Raw genomic sequence first — 21,037 nt, forward strand, 5'->3', positions numbered from 1 at the left:
GCGGATATAAAATAATGGAAGAGGCATTATAATCTTATGACTTAGACCTCAGTGTACAGGGCATAGTTTCAAAATTTGTGGATGACTTGAAGCATTGTAAACTTTGAGGAGCATCATGTAGAACTTTGAAAAGACATAGCAAAGTTGGTGGTACGGGCATACAAGTGGAAGATGAAGCTCAGTGTGGCATGGTGTGAAGTGATGAACTTTGATAAGAAGAATGCCAAGAGACAATAGACAATAAAAGCTGCAATTCTAAAGGGGCACAGAGGGACCTGGGCATAAGTCATTGAAGATGGCAGGGAAGGTTGAGAGTGTGGTTAATAAAGCATACAATATCCTTGACTTAATTAACAGGGGCATAGAGTAAAATAGCAAGAAGGTGATGTTAAACCCGTATAAAACATTGGTTTGACCTCAGCTGATATTTTGTCCCATTCAGTGTACCAAACGTTAAGAAAGATATGAAGGCATTGGAGACAGTGCAGAACAGATTCATGAAAATGGTTTTGAGGACCTTCAGATCAGAGAAGTTGGGACTGTTTACATTGCAGAAGTGAAGGCTGAGGGGAGATTCGACAGGAATTCAAATCATGAGAGGCCTAGAGAGACTGGATAGGGAGTGTTTCCACTCATGAAGGCTTCAAGAATGCAGCAAGTGGTAAGGAACTAGAATATACAGCATGTGTAGTGTTGGCAGGTTCAATCGAGGCCTTCAAAAGGGAATTAGATAATTCTGGGTATTAAATATTCCTGGTAACAATGTGTTCAGAAAAGATAGGAAAGGAAACAAGGGGAAGAATTGTGTCTTTTGGTTAAGGAAAGCATTGTAGTACTGGAAAAACAGGATGTCCCAGAGGGTTCAATAAAGAATCAATTTGGCTAGATTAAGGAATAAGAAGGATGCAGTTATTTTGCTTGATGTAGCAGAGAGACTGCCAACTGGTAGGAAGGATCGGGAGGAACAAATCTGAAAGAGAAACAAAGAAATTACGGAGGTGTAAACATTGTAGAGTAGTTATAATTGGGTCTTTAATTACCAGTAAAAAGTAATCACCATAATCGTACCAGACCAGAGAGTTGTTCTCATTAGAGAGAGACGACTGGTGGTAGTTTAACCCTGAGGGTCACCACTCCTCAGGTGTGGGGAGAGGTGAGGAGGAAAGTCTTCCACAGTAACCTCAGCTGGTGTAGGAATTGAACCCATATGCATCATACTGTTTTGCAAACCTGCCATCCAACTGAAATAACTGAGCCCTCCTAATTACCAGTTGTGTAGACTGGGGATAATTGTAAGGTGCAGGGAGGGAGGGGCAGACATTCCTAGATTGTGTTCAGGAGAAATTCCTATGATGTGTCCTAGTATGATGTGTCCAGTCCAACAAGAAAGGAGGCACTGTTAGCATTGGTTCTTGGGAATGAGGCAGGCCATTTAGATCAAGTGACAGTGGGGGTCATTGAGGGAACAATGATCATTATATTGTCAGGTTTAGAATGATGGTAGAAGCTTACACTGGTCAGTCAGACTGTGAATAATCAACTGGCAGATGGAAGACTTCAGTGGGGCAAGAACAGAACTGGGCCTGATAGATTGGTACAAAAGTTGGCAGGAAATAAAGTAACTGATCAATGGGCTACCTTCAAAGAGGAGATGGTTTGAGCACAGTCAGCATATGCTGTCTCAAAATGGAAAGGTAGAACAAACAAATCCAGTACTCCCTGAATGATAAGGGAGATAGAAACTAAATTAAAGAAGAAAATGTATGTTTATGTCCAGTGTCAAGTAGAAAATACAGTTGAGAACCAAGCGGAATGCAGAAAGTTCAGACAGGACGTGAAAAAGCTAGTAAGAGAAGCAAGGTGGGATTCTGAGTAAAGACTGGTATCTAACATAATGTGAATACCCAAAGTCTTCTATAAAGCACTTAAACAGTTAAAGGGTGGTAAAATGTCATTGACTCTTAATTGCCATCAGGGCAGTTAGGGATGGGACATTAATGCTGGCCTAGCCAATGATACCCACATCCCATGAATGAGTAAATAAAAATGGCCAATTCAAGACTGAAAAGGGGATTTACACATGAAGGCAAGAGGCATGACTGAGGCGTTAAATGAATAATTTGCTTCTGTCTTTACCAAAGAGGCAGATGCTGCCCAGGCCATTGTGTCAGAGGAGGCAACTCATCATTACAAAGGTTTAAAACTGTTAAGAGTAGCTGTTGGATATGACATTGGTATTTACAGTTGATAAGGCACCAGAAATGATGGGATGCAGCAAAGACTATTGAAGGTAGTGAGTATGGAAATTACAGAGGCACTGGCAATAAATTTTGAATCTATCCTGGATTCTGGGGTGGTATCAGAGAGCCAGATAATTGCACATGTAACATGTTTGCTCAGAAAAGGTTGTAAGAGTACGCCCAGCAATTACAGTCCACTCAGTTGAACTTTGTGATGGGGAAACGTCTAGAAACAATTATTCAAGATAGGATTGATAGCCTCATTGAAAATTAGAAGTTAATTCAGAAGAGTCAGCATGAATTTGTTGTGTGAAAATTGTACCTAACTTGCCAGAGATTTTTGAAGGGGCGACAGAGAGGGTTGATGAGTGCAAGCCTGTTGATGTCATATACATGGACTTCCAAAAGGTGTTTGATACAAAGTCACACAAAAGACATTTTCACAACATGGATACAAAATTGACTGAGCAATAGGGAACAGAATAAAGGTCAGTGGATATTTTTCAGGCTAAAAGATTTATAGTGGAGTTCCCCAGGGATCAGTATTGGGACCCTCAATCTTAGGGCACAGTTTCAAAGTTTGCAGGCAATACAAAATTTGGGAGAACTTTTAAGCTTTTAGGACAGTGTCGAACTTGAAAAAGACATTGACAAGTTGGTGGAGTGGATGGATATATGGTGAGTGACATATAATGCAGAAAAGTGTGAAGTGATATGAGGTGATACACTTTGGTACAAACAACATGAAGATACAATGTAAAGGATACTTTTCTAAATGTTGTGCAGGAGCTGAGGGGAGATTTGATAGAACTTTTTTAAATTGTAAGGAATCCGGACAGAGTGGAGAGAGAATTGTTCCCACTCACAATCAGATTGAGAACCAGAGGGCACAGTTTTAAAGTGTTTTGCAAAAGAAGCAAGTATGAGGTGAGAAAAAACCTTTTCATACAGTGAGTGGCCCAGCTTGGAATGCATTGGCTGGAAATATGGAGGAGGCAGGGTAAATTGAAGCCTTCAACAGAGCATTGCATGACTATTTCCCCACAAGGCGAAACAACCATCCGCATCGATCTCTTAAGAATTTTGTGTGTTTTTAACACACACAAACACACAAATAATTAAAGTTCATGTGTGCATTTTCTTCTTGCTTGCCATTATCCATATTGCTCCTCAACTTGTTTGGTGTTTTTCAAGGTGAACTTCCCCATCCTTTGCTTTAGTTCACATAGCGAAATCTCCACCGTCACCTCAGCTCTCAGATTCATTTCAGGCAGATATGCTCCCAAATTGGGGAAAAATGTTTCATTAGCTATTGGTTCCATGGACCAGAATGGGAAGGAGCTCATTCACACATTCCTGTCAGTAGCCACTGACTTGTAGGATCCTCTCAGTCAAATGCAAATGGACGTTGCTGTTCTCAGCCTTACAATGCAGCCTTTCTGTACTTCATTTGCCACATTAAAATGTCACTGGGTCTGAGGCTTTCAATGTATCCAGAGTGTTGCTTACTGACGGAAAAGCAAAGGACAGCAAATTCAAATTCACTGCTGGTATAAACAACTTAATTTGAAACGGTCGCATTCTTGTCATCAGTTCAACGAATGGTGAAAAAAATCTCTTATTCAAAGGGTTTCCTTTTCTATAATCCTTTGTATCTTTATGTATTTGGCCTGACTTAAATTTGATGGCACATTTTGCAGAAAGAGATGCAAATAGAATTGGCTATTCTCTGCAGTTTTAGTGCCTCTTTTAAAAGAAAAGTAAATGTGCTGTAAAGTAAATGAGTTTGTGAGGAAAACTAGTTTATGAGTAGAGAGAAAAGAGTGTGCCTCCATCACTGGTTCCACCAGTGCTGAATAATCTCACTATGACAGTTGTCATCCTCTCGAGATATACAGCAGGTAAATTGGAAGGACATGAACTTTTGTTCTGAAAGAAATCTCCCTGTGTGCAAGTTCTCACTGGGTAATGCTCTTTCCTTTGAGTCAAAAGGTGCTGGATCCCATCCTTTTCTGGAAACTTGAAGGCTAACACTGCAGTGCAGTACCAAAGGGGAAGCATACTGTCAGAAGTGCTATCTTTCGAAAGAGAAGCGAACCAAGGATCAATCTACCCTCTGACCTGAATATGAAAGATCCATGACACTGTTTTGAAGAAAAGGACAGTTCCTCTACAATGTCCTGGCCATTAATTATCCTTCATTCAGCCTCACTAGATTCATTATCACATTGCTATGTGAGAATGGATTGCTGCTGTGTTTCCTACTTTATAACAGTGATAGCACTTCCAATGGCTATAAAGTACTTGGACATATCAAGATTGTAATAGGTGCTATTAAATACAAGTCATTATACTTGGTCAGACATAGTTTAGTGATGCCCAAATTACAGGAAATACATCATCTGGCATAACTCCCATCATTTGCACAAAAGCCTTGTGTGGAACAAGGGACGGTTGTTCATCTTTGGAATTCATTGTTGCTATAGCAGTACAGGGAGACATTAAATGCTTTAGTTTCACAAGGGCTGTTGTACTACAAAATCAAACATAATTTTTACACACCTCAACAGTAGGAAGGATGATTCTACTGGCTGGTGGGTTCAGAACCAGGAGACAAATCATTTAGCACTAAGATAAGGAGGGATTTCTTCACTCAGATAGTGGTGAATCTTTGAAATTCTCGAACCCACAGTGATTTAGAGGTTCAGTCATTGAATGTATTCAAGACAGATATTAATAGGGTTTCAGATATTAAAGAAATCAAGAAATTTAGTAATAGCATCTTATACCAATCAGTTTTTTTTTCATTTATTCATGAGATGTGAGCATCGCTGGCCGAGCCAGCATTTATTGCCCATCCCTACTTGCCCTTGAGAAGATGACAGTGTGCTGACTATTTGAACTGTTGCAGTCCATTTAGTGCTGGTAAATTCACAATGCTGTTAGGAAGAGAGTTTCAGGAAGGAATGACCATATATTCGCAAGTCAGGAAACAGTGTGTTTTGGAGGGGAACTTGCAGGTGGTGGTGTTCCCATGTATCTGCTGTTCTTTCCCTTCTAGTTGAAAGTGGTCATGGGTTTGGAAGATGCTATCTAAGGATCTTTGGCGAATTTTTGCAGTGCATCTTGCAGATAGAGCGTCAGTGGAAGAGGGAGTGGATGCTTGTGGATGTGTTTCCAATCAAGCGTATTCCTTTGTCCTGAAGTTGAGTGTTGTTGGAGCTGCACTCACCCAGGAAAATGGTGGAATATTCCATCACACTCCTTACTGGTGCTCTGTAGATGGTGGACTGTCTTTGGGGAGTCAGGAGGTGAGTTACTCGCTGCAGGATTCCCAGCCTCTGAGCTGCTCTTTGATATGGCTAATCCAGTTCAGTTTCTGGACATGAAGTGTTAAACCTAGCTGCACTCACAGGTAGACACTGAGAAAAGAGAGCGACCGCTGATATCGATTACTAATGATGACTACACATGCACACTGTTTGGGGAGCACACGTTCCCAGCACTGATGTCACCATGTACACCTTACGTATGATATCATATGTAGGGAAGCCCACAGTTTTTTTGCGTGGATTTCAGTGGTGGGGAGAGTGATGGTTGCACATGGGGATGGAGAAGGTGGCAAATTCCCAGAGCATGCAGGGAAGAGAAGGAAAGCTTAGGGGTCGACCAGGAGATTCTAAGAGATCGTAAGGCCCTCTCCCCGTCTGTCTCTCTTCTACTCTCCCCCCACCACCTGTATTTGCTTATATTGTAGGTATGACTCATCCATAACTGGCTGTAAAACAGTTTGAGATGTTTTCAATTCTGAAATGTATTGCAACCTATAAGTGTAAAGGTTATATAAATGCAAATTTTATTTCCCTTCTATAGCATGTAAATCACTTTTCAAGACTTCTCATTTATCCGCCTACCATGCTTTTTGCCTGCCCTATTCGAACTGTTGACAACATAACTTTGTTAAAATAGCCATAATGATATATTGATTTGTGCACTATCTCTGAATGTTTTTTTCCATTGCAGTGGTTATTAAATTGTCAACACAGTCAGAATTAGCAAGTTAATCTCAAACAATTGCGCAGACGCCTTATAGACTAGGACCTACTAAAGAAGCCACTACTTCTGCTAATCTGTTCCATTCTTTACATGGATAGGAATTAAACCTCCCGCTGTTCCTATTATTCAATCTACAATTCTAGGAAACAGTTTGCTTCATGTTTGGCATTGGATGTGTACTTTATTGAACAAAGATTTCATTGCTAGCATAGAACATCAACAGAGGAAAGGGAATTTTTTTGTGAAAAGCTTCACATGGACATCCTTCACTAATTTTTACATCATTGTTGAGTTGTGCATGCTTGGACAAAAAAGTATTGGAATAATGGATGTGACAAGATACAAACTAACAGTGACAGTGGTAATCTTTATGCTATGTTCAGAACTTTCAGAATTCACTCCTATCGTTAACAAAGTTGCTCCTTTGAAATCCAGAGATCTGGGGACGTATTCATCGACTAGAACGGGAAAATGGTCCACTGGGTGGAACACTGTACCCAAGTCATGCTTAGGTGATATGGTTATATGCTTGATGATCTTCTGCAACTATGTTGTTGTATCTGAGCTTCATACACAGCTGCTATCAGTTGAGATTAAAAAGGTCATTGACTCACTCGCAGTAGGGAAAGTCCTCAACACCAGCCCAGCTACTGAATGACTGAAAGCCCCACCTCCTGCCATAGTGTCTTGACCACCTTATGCTGTACTGGAGTGAAGGTTCTGTCCCACACCATATACATGACGCAAACATCACATGATACAAGAACAAAGGGGATTGCAACACCTACTGAGAAGGCTCTCACTATTTAATGTCAATGAAAAGGCCTTTCCCAAAGTCATTCCATCAAGGCTTCATTGACTAGAACAAAGAACAAAGAAAATTACAGCACAGGAACGGGCCCTTCAGCCCTCCGAACCTGTGCCGATCCAGATCCTCTATCTAAACCTGTCGCCTATTTTCCAAGGATCTGTATCCCTCTGCTTCCTGCCCAGTCACGGATCTGTCTAGATACATCTTAAATGACGCTATCGTGCCCGCCTCTACCACCTCCGCTGGCAACGTGTGCCAGGCACCCACCACCCTCTGCGTAAAGAATTTTCCGCGCATATCTCCCTTAAACTTCTCCCCTCTCACCTTGACATCGTGACCCCTAGTAATTGAGTCCCCCACTCTGGGAAAAAGCTTCTTGCTATCCACCCTGTCTATATCTCTCATGATTTTGTAGACCTCAATCAGGTCCCCCCTCAACCTCCGTCTTTCTAATGTAAATAATCCTAATCTACTCAACCTCTCTTCATAGCTAGCACCCTCCATACCAGGCAACATCCTGGTGAATCTCCTCTGCACCCTCTCCAAAGCATCCACATCTTTTTGGTAATGTGGCGACCAGAACTTACGCAGTATTGCAAATGTGGTCGAACCAAAGTCCTATACAACTGTAACATGACCTGCCAACTCTTGTACTCAATACCCCGTCCGATGAATGAAAGCATGCCGTATGCCTTCTTGACCACTCCAACGACCTGCGTTGCCACCTTCAGGGTACAATGGACCTGAACACCCAGATCTCTCTGTGCATCAATTTTCCCCAGGGCTTTTCCATTTACCATATAGTTCGCTCTTGAATTGGATCTTCCAAAATGCATCACCTCGCATTTGCCTGGATTGAACTCCATCTGCCATTTCTCTGCCCAACTCTCCAATCTATCTATATTCTGCTGCATTCTCCGACAGTCCCCTTCACTATCTGCTACTCCACCAATCTTAGTGTCATCTGCAAACTTGCTAATCAGACCATCTATACCTTCCTCCAGATCATTTATGTATATCACAAACAACAGTGGTCCCAACATGGATCCCTGTGGAACACCATTGGTCACAGTTCTCCATTTTGAGAAACTCCCTTCCACTACAACTCTCTGTCTCCTGTTGCCCAGCCAGTTCTCTGTCCATCTAGCTAGTACACCCTGGAACCCATGCAACTTCACTTTCTCCATCAGCCTACCATGGGGAACCTTATCAAACGCCTTACTGACGTCCTTGTATATGACATCCACAGCCCTTCCCTCATCTATCAACTTTGTCACTTCCTCAAAGAATTCTATCAAGTTGGTAAGACATGCCCTTCCCTGCACAAAACCATGCTGCCTATCACTAATAAGCCCATTTTCTTCCAAATGTAAATAGATCCTATCCCTCAGTATCTTCTCCAGCAGCTTCCCCACCACTGACATCAGGCTCACCGGTCTATAATTACCTGGATTATCCTTGCTATCCTTCTTAAACAAGGGGACAACATTAGCAATTCTCCAGTCCTCCGGGAGCCACCTGTGCTGGTCATGACTGGTCAACAAAACACATCCAGAGGCACGGTGTGGTTTCAGCTCAAGTATATCCCTGGTAGACATGATCTTCCCTTTATGTTAGCTTCAAGGGAACTGCAGAGAGGAGCAAAGACTGCTCCACCTTGTTTTTGTGCATCTAACAATGGCACTCAACACTTTGAGCTGAGTATCTCTCTATCAGATACTAGAGAAAATCAGCTACCCTCCCAAACTTTTGCAGTCCCGTAATGTCCTTTCGTAACATAAAGGGCAGCATTCCATTTCATGCCGCCACCTCTGACAGTTTTGAGATCAAGAATGAAATGAAATTTCTTAAACTTGTTCTGTTTTGTATTTTTTTCTCTCTGTCTGATTGACCTATGCTATCCTTCCTGAGATGTAAACTTTCTACCTCTAAATACTATTAGACAGCCAAGTCTTCAACTTATCCAGATTGAAAGATAACACAAAAGTGCAACTTGCGCTGATCCGAGAACTTCTGCACACTAGTGATGCTGCAGTGGTTGTACATCCTGATTTGGAAATATATTGCAGTTCTTTCATTTCCATTGAATCAAAACCTTGCAATTTTCTACCTGACATCCGTAGTGTACCAAGGGACTGCTAAGTTATAGATCTCATTGGGTTGTGTCTTTGTCACTGAAGGTATATAGCCAATGACAAGTGTATTGCAATTGAATTGAGGCATGCAAAATGCGACATAGAAATGTAGAAAATAGGAGCAGGAGTAGGCCATTCAGCCCTTTGAGCCATGCTCCACTATTCAATGCAATCATGACCAATCATCCAACTCAGCACCCTGTTCCCACTTTCTCCCCATACCCTTTGATCCCTTTAGCCCCAAGAAATATAAGTAATTGCTTCTTGAAAGCATTCAATATATTCAACCACTTTATGTGGGAGAGAATTCCACAAGTTCACCGCTCCCTGAGTGAAGAAATTTCTCTTCATCTCAGTCCTAAATGGCCTATCCCATATCCTTAAACTGTGAGCCCTGGTTCTGGACTCCATGGTCATTAGGAATATCCTGCCTGCGTTTAGTCCTGTTAGAATTTTGTAAGTTTTTATGAGAGACACCTCCTTTCATTCTCCTAATCTACCCAGTATCTTTTCATAAGCAGTCCTGCCATCCCAGAAGTTAGTCTCGTAGACCTTTATTGCAATCTCTCCACAGCCACGATATCCCTCCTTAGATTAAAAACTGAGCTCAATACTCTTTGTGTGGTCGGACCAAGATCTTTTACAATTGCAGTAAGAATCCCTGCTCCAGTACTCAAATCCTCTTGTTATGAAGGCCATCTGCCTTCTTCACTGCCTGTTGCAACTGCCTGCTGACTTTCAGCAACTGGTATACAAAAACACTCAAGTCTCATTGTGTTTCCTCCTCTCTCATTCTGTTGCCCATCAGATTATCATCTGCCTTCCAGTTTTTGCTACCGAATTAGAATTAGAATGAGCTTTATTGTCACATGTACTCAAATGAGTACAGAGAAAAGTTTACAAGTTGCCACTTAAGGCGCCATCTGAGGTACAAGGTACCAAGGGACAGATTCTTAAGTACAAATTCTTAGGGAAAAATAAATTCAAAAAATAAAGAAATTAAAAGTCCAGCATTACAGATCATAGGAATAAATTAGAAAAATAGAGAAATAAAAAGTTCAGAATAACAGCTCTTCCAACTCAGTCCATGCTGGCATCTCGCCTCTAGTCCAAGCTGAGCCTTGACTCCAGACTGTGCAGGGCTTCACTTCAATGCTCTTGAGGATGGGAGACTGCTTTGGAATCACCTCGAGGATGGAAGTCCACGTTGAGGCTGAATTTATATATGGATTAAAGTTGCCGACAATTTCATCTGCACTTTTATTGCTTGCAAGTCTAATTTCCTGTTTAATGTCTTCTCTTCACCACCACATTTTGTGGGTCTGTATGCAACCCTACTATTGCTTACTGGTGTTCTTTGGTCTTTCTACGCACTACCCATACAGATTCTACTTCAGCAAAGCTAATATCCTTCCTCACTATCGCATTAGTGTCCTGTTTAATCAGCAATGCTATCCTAACTCATTTTCCTTGTCGTCTTTCCAAAAAACTGATACCCTGGATATTCAATTCCCATCCCTGGTCAACGTGTAGCCATGTTTCTGTAATCCCAAATATATCAAACCTATTTTTGTGCATGTGCGTGACTAATTCATTGACTTTATTGCAAATGATCTGTGTATTAAGGCACAGCTTGTCTTTTTAACCCTGTTTAATCCTGTCCACATTATTTTGCACTGTGGCCTTGTTTGATTCGTGCCCTTGAATTCTCTGCCTAACTCTCTTCTTATTTTCCATTCTGTCTTTTGTTTTTGCTCTTGTTTCTCTCTTTACCTCTTCTCTCTCTTCTAGACCTTGCTGTGTAGGTTTCCGTACCTTACCATTTTGTTTGAACATACTCAATAGAGAAAAGTTCTATTTTATTGCATTTTTCATTACCTGCAATTTGAAATATTTCAGAATGTACTTTTGGATATTTTTATGAATTTTTTTTTTCCCAAAAGGACACACTGTGGGTGTTAACCTTCATCAAAAGATGACAGTGGCTCAAACAGATGATTCACCACCACCTTCTCCAGGGTAACTAGAGATGGCCATTAAAAACTAGACTTGCCGGTGACATCCATCATGTCACAAAAATGAAGTTTTTATGGCTATAAAGCTATTTTACCAGTTGATTATGTGACAGGCCCAGGCAGGATGTGCTTTAGATCTCAGCAGGCAGGTTGGAAAAATCTATTCCGCATTGTGTTGTCTCTGTCCAGTACTCATGAAAAGCCCAGCATCATCCTGCTGAGTTTAATTGGATTTATGCAAGGGGAAACTGTTTGAGTTGTCATAGCAGTAACCTATGATAAGTGACAAAGTGCTGAAGGTGTTACTTGCTTATCTGAGAAACTGAATTTCTGAGTGTTCCCAGAGGCATCTGTTACAAAAGTAAAATAATAAATTCTTCTGAGATCTGAACAGATCATTTGTTGAGTGACAGGAGACATTTAGGTGCTCCTGCTAAATCCCATTGCGAACATTCTGAACAAGTTAATTTTCTGGCTTTTTTTTTATATTTGAGGAGGGAATCATTAGATGGCATCAATATTTGTTATTAGCACCCTTTCTGTCTGACCTGACAATCTGGTATTTTCTTTTCCCAGCCATTTCCCCTGGTCTCTTCCTCTCGATTTTTGTCCAAGCGAGGTGAGCTCATGGGTTTCGTCGAGGACACAGGGATTTTTTCCAAACGCATGTCAAGGCAACAAGTGTATTTCTTCCTGTTCAACGATGTCCTTATTGTCACAAAGAAGAAAAGGTAAGTTAATGTTTCCCACTCTCCCTTCTCCTTTACTCCTGACCCTTCCCCTTGCCTCCCACTCACCTTTACCCCTCTTGCCTTTGCCTTCTCTCACTTTCCCATCTCCATCATTTCTCCTGAGTGTATTGACTCACCCAGAACTGGTTCTGTAGGAGATCAGCATCCTTTGCAAGGAGGATCATCGGGCTATTTTTAAACAAAGTGTTAACAAAGCCTGTGTGTGGTTCTAGCGAGTTCAAAAGTCACAGGACACCAGGTTATTGTCCAACAGGTTTATTTGAGATCACAAGCTTTCGGCGCACTATCCCTTCATCAGGTGAAGTGAGGAGAGCACCCAGGCACTGACTTTATAATCAAAGAGATCAAAAGATCATGTAAACGGTGTGAGTGAAAAATCGATAGGCTGAATAACAAGTCTGTACAGGTGATCAAGGTGTCAGAAGGTATGAGTACAGAGTCAGCAGCTGAATAACAAGTGAAGGGATGAACTATAATCCGATCAATTAAATTTAGAACAGTACAGCACGGTACAGGCCCTTTGGACCACTTTAATTACAAAAAAATTAAAGGTGACGCTGGAGACAAACCCAATGACTGGAATAAAAACCGAAAGAAATGTGGATGCTGTAAATCAGGAACAAAAACTGAAGTTGCTGGAAAAGCTCAGCAGGTCTGGCAGCATCTGTCAAGAAAAACATCAGAGTTAATGTTTCGGGTCCGATGACCCTTCGTCAGAACTGATGGTAGCTGGGAAAATGTCAGTTTATATGCAGAAAGTAGGGAGGGGCACAGGGTTGGGAATAAACGATAGGATAGAGCCCGAAGAGAGAGCAGAGCAGTTGGATAGACAAAGGAGGTGATAACGATCAGGCTGGGAGGGTGAATAGTTGTTAATGGGGACTGTTAGTGACTAATAACAGGGGGTGTGTAATGGCAGGCTATGTGGTAACAAGGCTTGGTGTGTGGGGTAGGGGGCTAGGACATAGGAGAGTTTAGGTCCTAAAATTATTGAACTCGATATTGAGTCCGGAGGGCTGCGGGGTCCCCAAGCGGAAAATGAGGTGTTGTTCTTCCAGCTTGCACTGAGCTTCGCTAGAACACTGCAGCAAGCATTAGACAGAGATGTTGGCCAGGAAACAGGGTGGTGCGTTAAAGTGGCAGGTGACAGGTAGCTCAGGATCTTTTTTGCGAGCAGAATGTCGATGTTCTGCAAAGCAGTCACCCTGTCCATACTTCGCCTGCCCAGTGTAAAGGAGACCACATTGTGAGCAGCAAATGCAGTAGTCTAGATTCTGGGAAGTGCAAGTGAAGTGTTGCTTCACCTAGAAGGTATTTTCAGGCCCTTGGATACTGGGAAGGGAGGAGGTAAATGGACAGGTGTTGTACCTTTGCTGGTTACAGGGGAAGGTGCCGTGGGGCTGTGGGGGGCGGTGCCAGGGGTGAAGGAAGCATGGACCAGGGTGTCCTAGAGGGGCAAATGGTCCCTGTGGAAGGTGGACATGGGAGGGGAGGGGGATATGCATTTGGTGGTGGCATCTTGCTGGAGATGGCGGAAATAGCATCTGATGATCTTCAGGAAGTGGATGCTGGTGGGATGGTAGGTACAGACAAGGAGAACACTTCCCAGAATCTAGTCTACTGCATTCGCTGCTCACAGTGTGGTCTCCTCTACGTTGGAGAGGCCCCTAATCATTGTACCACTTAGCTTGAATCTATGAGCCTTGGTTTTTGAACTCTCTGCCAAGGGAAACAGCTTCCTCCTGTCTACTGTCTCTCTACCCCTCACAATTCTGCATTCCTCAATCGTGTCACCCCTCAGCCTTCTCTGTTCTGAGGAAAACAACCCCAACCTCTCTAAAATGTAGGGACAAATTACTGCAAATGCTGGAATCTGTACAGGAAACACCAAATGCTAGAGATCACAGCGAGTCAGGCAGCATCCATGGAGAGAGAATAAGCTAACGTTTCAAGTCTAATTGACTTCATCAGAGCTGAAGTGAAGTGTGGAGGGGACAGCATTTATGCTATCATTTCGGTGGGATGGGTTATTGGGCGTAGGGTGCTGGTGGAGAAAAGATGCTGATAGTTCAGATTAAGTGATTAGAATGTGAGAATTGCAGAACAATGGTGTGATTTCTGCCAGATGGGATTTCTGGGATGGGAGGAGGGAAGAGATGAAATGATAACAAGCTAACGGAAGGTCAAAAATCACATGACACCCAGGTTATAGTCCAACAGGTTTATTTCTGACCTTGTCCACCCCAGCCCAACAACAGCACCTCTACATCAAAGCTAACAGAAAGCGACGAAGAGGAGCTGGTTCACAATTTGAAGGTGTTGAAATCAGTATTAAGTCCAGAAGGCTGTAAGGTGCCTAGTCTGAAGATGAGATGTTGTTCCTCCAGTTTGTGGTGTGTTTCAGTGGAACATTGCAGCGTACTGAGGACAGACATGTGAGCATGTGAGCAGGACGCTGTGTTAAAATGACCTGCTATGGGAAGGTCGGGGTGCTTTAAATTGTGAACCAGCTACTATTTCTTCCCTTTCTTTTAGCTTGTTATCAGGCCGTCTCTCCCCTCCCCCCATCCCAGTGGGCACTGCCTGTCCTTTCAAGTCTGGCAGGAGACACACCATTGTTCCGTCGTTCCCACATTCCAGTTGCTTAATCTGAACTATCAGCACCGTGTCGCCTTCAGCACCCTACATCCAATAACCCAGCCCTCTGCCAAACTATAGCATAAATACTGTCCCCTTCACACTTCAGCTCTGATGAAGAGTCATCTAGATTCGAAGTGTTAGTTTGCTCTCTGCGTGGATGCTGCCTGACCCAGTGTGATCTCCAACATTTGTTGTTCCCCACCTCTCTAATGTCTCCTTGTAGCTACAATTATCTAGCTCTGGCAACATTCTAGTAAAAGAATGTCGGCATTGTCATACAAACCCATCTGGTTCATTTTTTCTGAAGAAGGGTCCAGACCCGAAACGTCAGCTTTCCTGCTCCTCTGATGCTGCCTGGCCTGCTGTGTTCCTCCAGCTCTACACCTTGTTATCTCAGACTCCAGCATCGGCAGTTCCTACTATCTCTGGTTCATTTGCCTTCTTTAGGGAAGGAAATCTGCTGTCCTTATCTGATCTACTTTTGACTCCAGACCAATAGCAATGTGATTGACTCTTAACTGCCCTCTGGAAATAGCCAGCCACATAAGTACCCATATCCAACGATGACACCCCAAAAAAGACTGGTTCTCAGGACAGTCAAGAAAGCACACCAAGGTATCCACTTCCTCAGGAGGCTGAGGAAATTCGGCATGTCAACAAGGACTCTTACCAATTTTTATAGATGCACCATAGAAAGCATCCTATCTGGATGCATCGCAGCTTGGTATGGCAACTGCTGTTGCCAAGGCTGCAAGAAACTGTAGAGAGTCGTTAACACAGCCCAGTTCATCATGAAAACCAGCCTTCCATCCAGTGACTCCATCGCTACTTCCCACTGCCTCGGGAAAGCAACCAACATAATTAAACACTCCCACCCAATTATACTCTCTTCCACCCTCTTCCATCAGGCAGAAGATGTAAAAGTTTGAATACACATACGAACAGATTCGAGAACAGCTCTTCCTCGTTGTTATCAGACTTTTGAACAGACCTCTCAAGTGTTAATTCTGATCTCTCTCTCTCTGCACCATCTTTGCAGCTACAACACTGTACTCTGCACTCTGTTCTGCTATCCTGATGCACTTTGCATGGTACGATCTGCCTGTACAGCACACAAAACAACACTTTTCACTGTATCTCGGTACATGTGACAACAAATAAATCAATCAAAGGTTCACCACTGCTAGCTTTTCAGGAAAACCAGACAGGAAATACTGCTCACATTCCAGGAATAAATAACAGTTTACATGAAAATCAGAGCAGTAAACTGGGTGAGTATTTCAAGATCACAAGAGATATCTTCCATCACAGATCAGGGATTGGATTCTGAGTTTGCACAACATGAAGTTGCATTTATATAGTGCCATCAAACATCGTCTCAAGGGGCATCGCAGAAACATTACCAGAAACATTGTAACACCAAGTCTCATAAAGAGCTTTTGGGGCAGTTGAACAGTGCATGGTCAATGAGGTAGGTTTTAAGAAGTTTCTTAAAAGTGGAAGAAGTTCTATGAAGATTTGGCAAGCTTTAGGGAGGGAATTCTAGGGCCTATCTCCTAGACAGCTGCAGGCTTGGCCTTCAGAGGCAGAGGGATTAAAACCAGGCAAGAATCATAAGCTTGCAGAATTCTCAGAGGGTTGTACCTGACTTGAGTGGCTGAACTTTTCACTTCCTGAGCCGTCAAGGAATTCTGAAACTGATCTTTTCAAACAATCATACCACCGCGTGACACCGCAGAATAAAGGGTTAAGCAACACAATTAGTGAATGTTTATCTCCACACTCCAGAAACCATTGCAACTCTGAACTCCCAGAAAGATTTCTCAACTGATGCTACTTGCAAAATAATAAGAACCAGTGGCTTCAGTAAATAGAGGCCCCATAATTTGAAGAAGGCGTGCTTTTCAAGAATTGTTTATTTTCTGATATAATTTCTGGGAGTTGTTTTCTTGCAAAGAGAAGGTAAAAAAATGCTGCTGGGAAGAGGGAAGTCATAAGGTTTTAAATAGCCGAGCACACTAAAAGGGAAGGCTGTTACTTCTCAAAACGTGCTGGCCTGCTTTCAAGTGGATGCAGCAAACATCCAGCATAGATCAGAAGCAGATGTTTTGCAGCAACTTGGAAAGCTGACAGATGTATGTGTCCCAATTGTCACTCGTTGCTGTATGCTGGTATTGCCCAAAGTATAACAAACATAAGTGCAGACTTGGATTTATAAGAACAGGGTTTTGTAATGGCTGATGACTCACTGCCACAGATTTGCTCAGAATTTCTGAAGTTGTTGACAGTGTGGGTGACGGTAACCAGTCTGCCATGATTACTTATCTCTAGCTGCCCTGGTGAACAGCCTTCGCCTTATTCCTCCTGAAACCCCTGGAGTAATATTTGCTCCAGCAATGGTATTTGCTGGGCAATTCCAGGAAATTAGGATCAGGAGAAGGTCATTCGGCCCCTCAAGCCTGACCTATACCTGTGATAGCCTCAGCGATGGTAATTTGTTGTTAAAAATAAATCTGGTTTGCTGATGCCTTTTAGGGAAGGAAATCTGCCATCCTTACATTGTCTGGCCTATATGCGACTCCAGACCAAAGGTAATGTGATTATGCCTGAATGCCCTATAAAATGGCCAAGCAAGGCCCTCAGTTCAAATATGGATTGGCTATGAATTCAACAATAGTCACATCCCATAAAAGAGTTGGAAAAGTAATTCCAATGACCTGATAGAAGTTTATAAAATTATGAGAGGCATAGATAGGGTTGACAGTCAGAATCTTTTTCCCAGTGCTGAAATGTATAATACTAGAGGGCATGCATTTAAGATGAGAGGGGGAAAGTTCAAAGGAGATGTGAGGAGCAATATTTTTACACAGACAGTGGTGGGTGTCTGGAATGTGCTGCCAGGGGTGGTGGTGGAGGCAGATACGATAGGGTTGTTCAACGTGCTTTTAGATAAGCATATGAAGAAGTAAGGAATGGAGAGATAAGGACCATGGGCAGGCAGAAGGGATTAGTTTAACTTGGTGTAATGTTCAGCACAACATCATGGTCTGAAGGGCCTGTTCCTGTGCTATACTGTTCTTCATTCATAGAATCCCTACAGTATGTGAACAGGCCATCCGGCACAACATTTCCACACTGCCCCTCCGAAGAGCATCCCACCCAGACCCATTCCCCTACCCCTGTCTAACCCACCTAACCTAAACATCCCTGGGCACTATGGGCAATTTAGCATGGCTAATCCACCTACCCTGCACATCTTTGGACTGTGGGAGGAAACCAGAGCATCTGGAGGAAACCCACGCAGACACGGGGAGAATGTGCAAACTCCACACAGACAGTCACCCGAGGCTAGAATCGAACCTGGGCCCCTGGTGCTCTGAGGCAGCAGCGTTAACCACTGAGCCATTGTGCTGCCGTTTTATGACCTACCTTAATTCCATCTCCCTTGATACCACAACCTAACAAAACTATATCAATCTCAGTCCTAAAATCATTCCCCGGCTTTGGTAGACAGACGTTTTGTAGACAGAGAATTTCCAATTTCTGCCGCTCTTCATGAGGAGAAAGAGTTGCCAATTTTTGCGTTCAGTTGTCCTGGCTCTGCTTTTATAATTCTGTCTCCCTCCGTTTGAAGTTACGCAACAGATGAACTATTTACTTTTTAGAAAGGTCACTGAGAAAGCAGAGGGAGATAAACTGTAAAGGCTTATTGTTACCACAGTCTGATTGTCTATTTATGGATTAAATGGTAGTAAATCAATATCAAACAAGGAGGAGTGGGATCCTATCACATGATGGAATGGGAAGGCGTAGATTCAGGAGCTGCTACATCCATGAGCACATATCAGGAACTGAAAGTTCATTGATCATCAATTCAGCAGAGAAGGGATTTAGAACATGAAGTTTTTTCTTTCTCTGCGGGGCAATTTCTGGTCTGACCAGAGTGGTGTGTTTGGCATTAACAAGTGATGGATAATGGGTGCAAGTTGCCACTACTCAAGTGGGACTTCAATGTACTGTACACTAAATATTGGAGATGGTCTATGGTTCCTGTGCAAGAGGCCATGGACATTTATAATGTCTTTCCCACTGGGAGAATGTTAGCGATTATAATATTTGTGACCTTAGTTTTGGAATGAAGCTCAGAAAGTTTGGAATTCTACTTCTGCAGTGACATTACCATTCATCATTCTTCCCTGCCTTCTCAAAGAGAACCAATACCAGTGGTGAAAAATTTCCTTTCCTAAAATTACTCACTTTGTTCCATTTAATTACTTTGAACATTTCACATCTGTTTCCTATTGTATTGGGCTGAGGTGATTTATAAGGCCACCTGGTTTACCAGGATAGCATTTTTCATGCTAAAACCTAAGGATATATAAAAAGAAAGTTAAATTAAACTGCGCTTTAAATAATGGCACTGAACCCTAATCCTCCAGCAAATTATTAAACTTGAGAAAGACTCGAAACAGGAAGAATTCCTGATTTTATAATGAGCCTTTTCTAAAGAAACAGATGTCTTTTTTTGGTGTTTGTTGTTGAAATGCTCTCCAAAATAGCCCCTTCCTCCTCTTTAAAAGGGTGCCATATCCATGCTTTAGATTCAAGAAGTGGCTGAGACTTGGCTTCACCTCTCAGCTGAACACCTTGAACAGTGCAGCACTCCCTCAGCACTGCACTCAAGTGTCAACCTGGACTGTGTATTCTCATCTAGGTTTAAACCCACAACCTCATAGCCACATGGTGTGAGTGCTACCTACAAATCTGAGAGAACACAGTCAAAAAAATGTTAGCTGTGGCTCGGATGGTTAACACCCCTGCCTTTGAACTGAAGGTTGTTCATCTCAATCTAGAGCCTTGACTCCAAAATCTAGTTTTGAGGTGCTGTTCTACTGTTTGGTGATATGGTTTCTCAGATGACAAGTCAGGAAAATCCCTGTCCACACTGACAGATGGATGCAAAAGAATCCGATGTCACTATTTACAAAGAAGAACAATGGAGTTCTCCTTGCTGTCCAAGGTCAAAAATTAATATTCAACAAACATTTTGAAGACATCATTTATTGTAGTGCCATCTCTGGGAATGTTGCTGTGTACACATCGGTTGCTGTGTACCCACATTATGCCAATGCAAAGCCTTTCCATCTTTGCAAACCCACACCAGAATGAGGCCATTCTCAGCTCTACAGAACCCAGGCGTGAAAAGAGGCAGTCGATCTGGGCCAAGCAAGAGTCTCAACATCCCTGCCTCAAGCAACACTATTCAAATAAGCAGTTAACAGACCTATTGGCTAATTCCGGGACTTTGCTGTAGGAAAATAACCATGTTTCCCCACAGAAAAACATCTTGAAAAGAGTCAATTCACTAACTGTCAATTAATTTGGAGTGTCCTAAGGATGCAAAAGTTTTTTGGTTTTTTTCTAATTGAGTCATGAGATGTTGGCATCATTGACTGGGCCAACATTTATTGCCCTTTTCTCATTGCCTCTTGATCTGAATGGTTTGCTCAGCCATTTCAGAGGGTAGTTAAGATCAACCACATTGCTGTGGGTCTGCAATTGCATATAGGCCAGACCAGGTAAGGGTGGCATATACCCATCTGTAAGAGAATTGAACCAGGTGGGCTTTTAAAGTATTGGTCACTGTTATGCAGGCTTTCCCCCAAATTTTCACCAGGTTCAATTGTCGCCATCTGCCGTGGGGAGGTTTGAAGCCATGTCACCAGAGCATTAGCCTGAGGTTCTGATGACGAGACTAGTGATGTTACAACAAATCACAGCCTCCACTTGTGGATGGATGAATGTAAAAGTTTCCTGTCTTAAGCTTGAATACAGAGATCTAATAAAATTGAGACACCAGGCCTGCACTGCTTGGATAGCTCAGCTTGTCAATCAGTTAAATTTAGAATCAAACGATTGTGGGAGTGGGTTGTGGAATACTGTTCTGGTGGAGTGCAGACTCGATGGGCCAAATGGCCTCTTTCTGCAATGTAGAGATCCCATGATTCCAAATTGTCTATTCCACTTCATGGATGTCAGCTTTGCTTGCATTTATTGCCTATCCCTCGTTCTCCTTAATTGCCCATCACAAATTTCCCTCAACAAGGTAGCGAGAGTTGGCTTCTTCAGCTACTGCAGTCTATTTGGTGTAGGTAATCCCAAAGTGCCAGGAGTTCCAGGATTTTGACCAAATGACACATATTTCTAAGTCAGGATGGTTAGTGGCTTGAAGGGGAACATGCAGGTGGTGGTGTCCATTTGTATCTGCTGCCCTGGTCCTTCCAAATGCAAGAGATTATGGGTTTGGAATGTGCAGTGTGAAGAGTCTTGGTGATTTACTGTAGTGATTCTTGTAAACGATTGACGCTGCTGCAACTGTACCTCGGTG

The 21,037-nt window shown here is 42.6% G+C and overlaps 1 protein-coding gene across 1 annotated transcript in view; it reads left to right on the forward strand.

The window, feature by feature from the left end:
* Positions 1 to 21,037, forward strand: part of LOC109914594 (rho guanine nucleotide exchange factor 26) — a 178,289-nt gene that overhangs the window by 124,080 nt on the left and 33,172 nt on the right. Inside the window, exon 11 of the mRNA XM_048604693.1 lies at positions 11,834 to 11,988. Coding sequence (XP_048460650.1) covers positions 11,834 to 11,988 — 155 coding nt within the window. The remainder of the gene's footprint in view (positions 1 to 11,833; positions 11,989 to 21,037) is intronic.

The sequence above is a fragment of the Rhincodon typus genome, chromosome 13, assembly GCF_021869965.1.
Source record: "Rhincodon typus isolate 14 chromosome 13, sRhiTyp1.1, whole genome shotgun sequence".
In the NCBI taxonomy this organism is placed as follows: Eukaryota; Metazoa; Chordata; class Chondrichthyes; order Orectolobiformes; family Rhincodontidae; genus Rhincodon; species Rhincodon typus.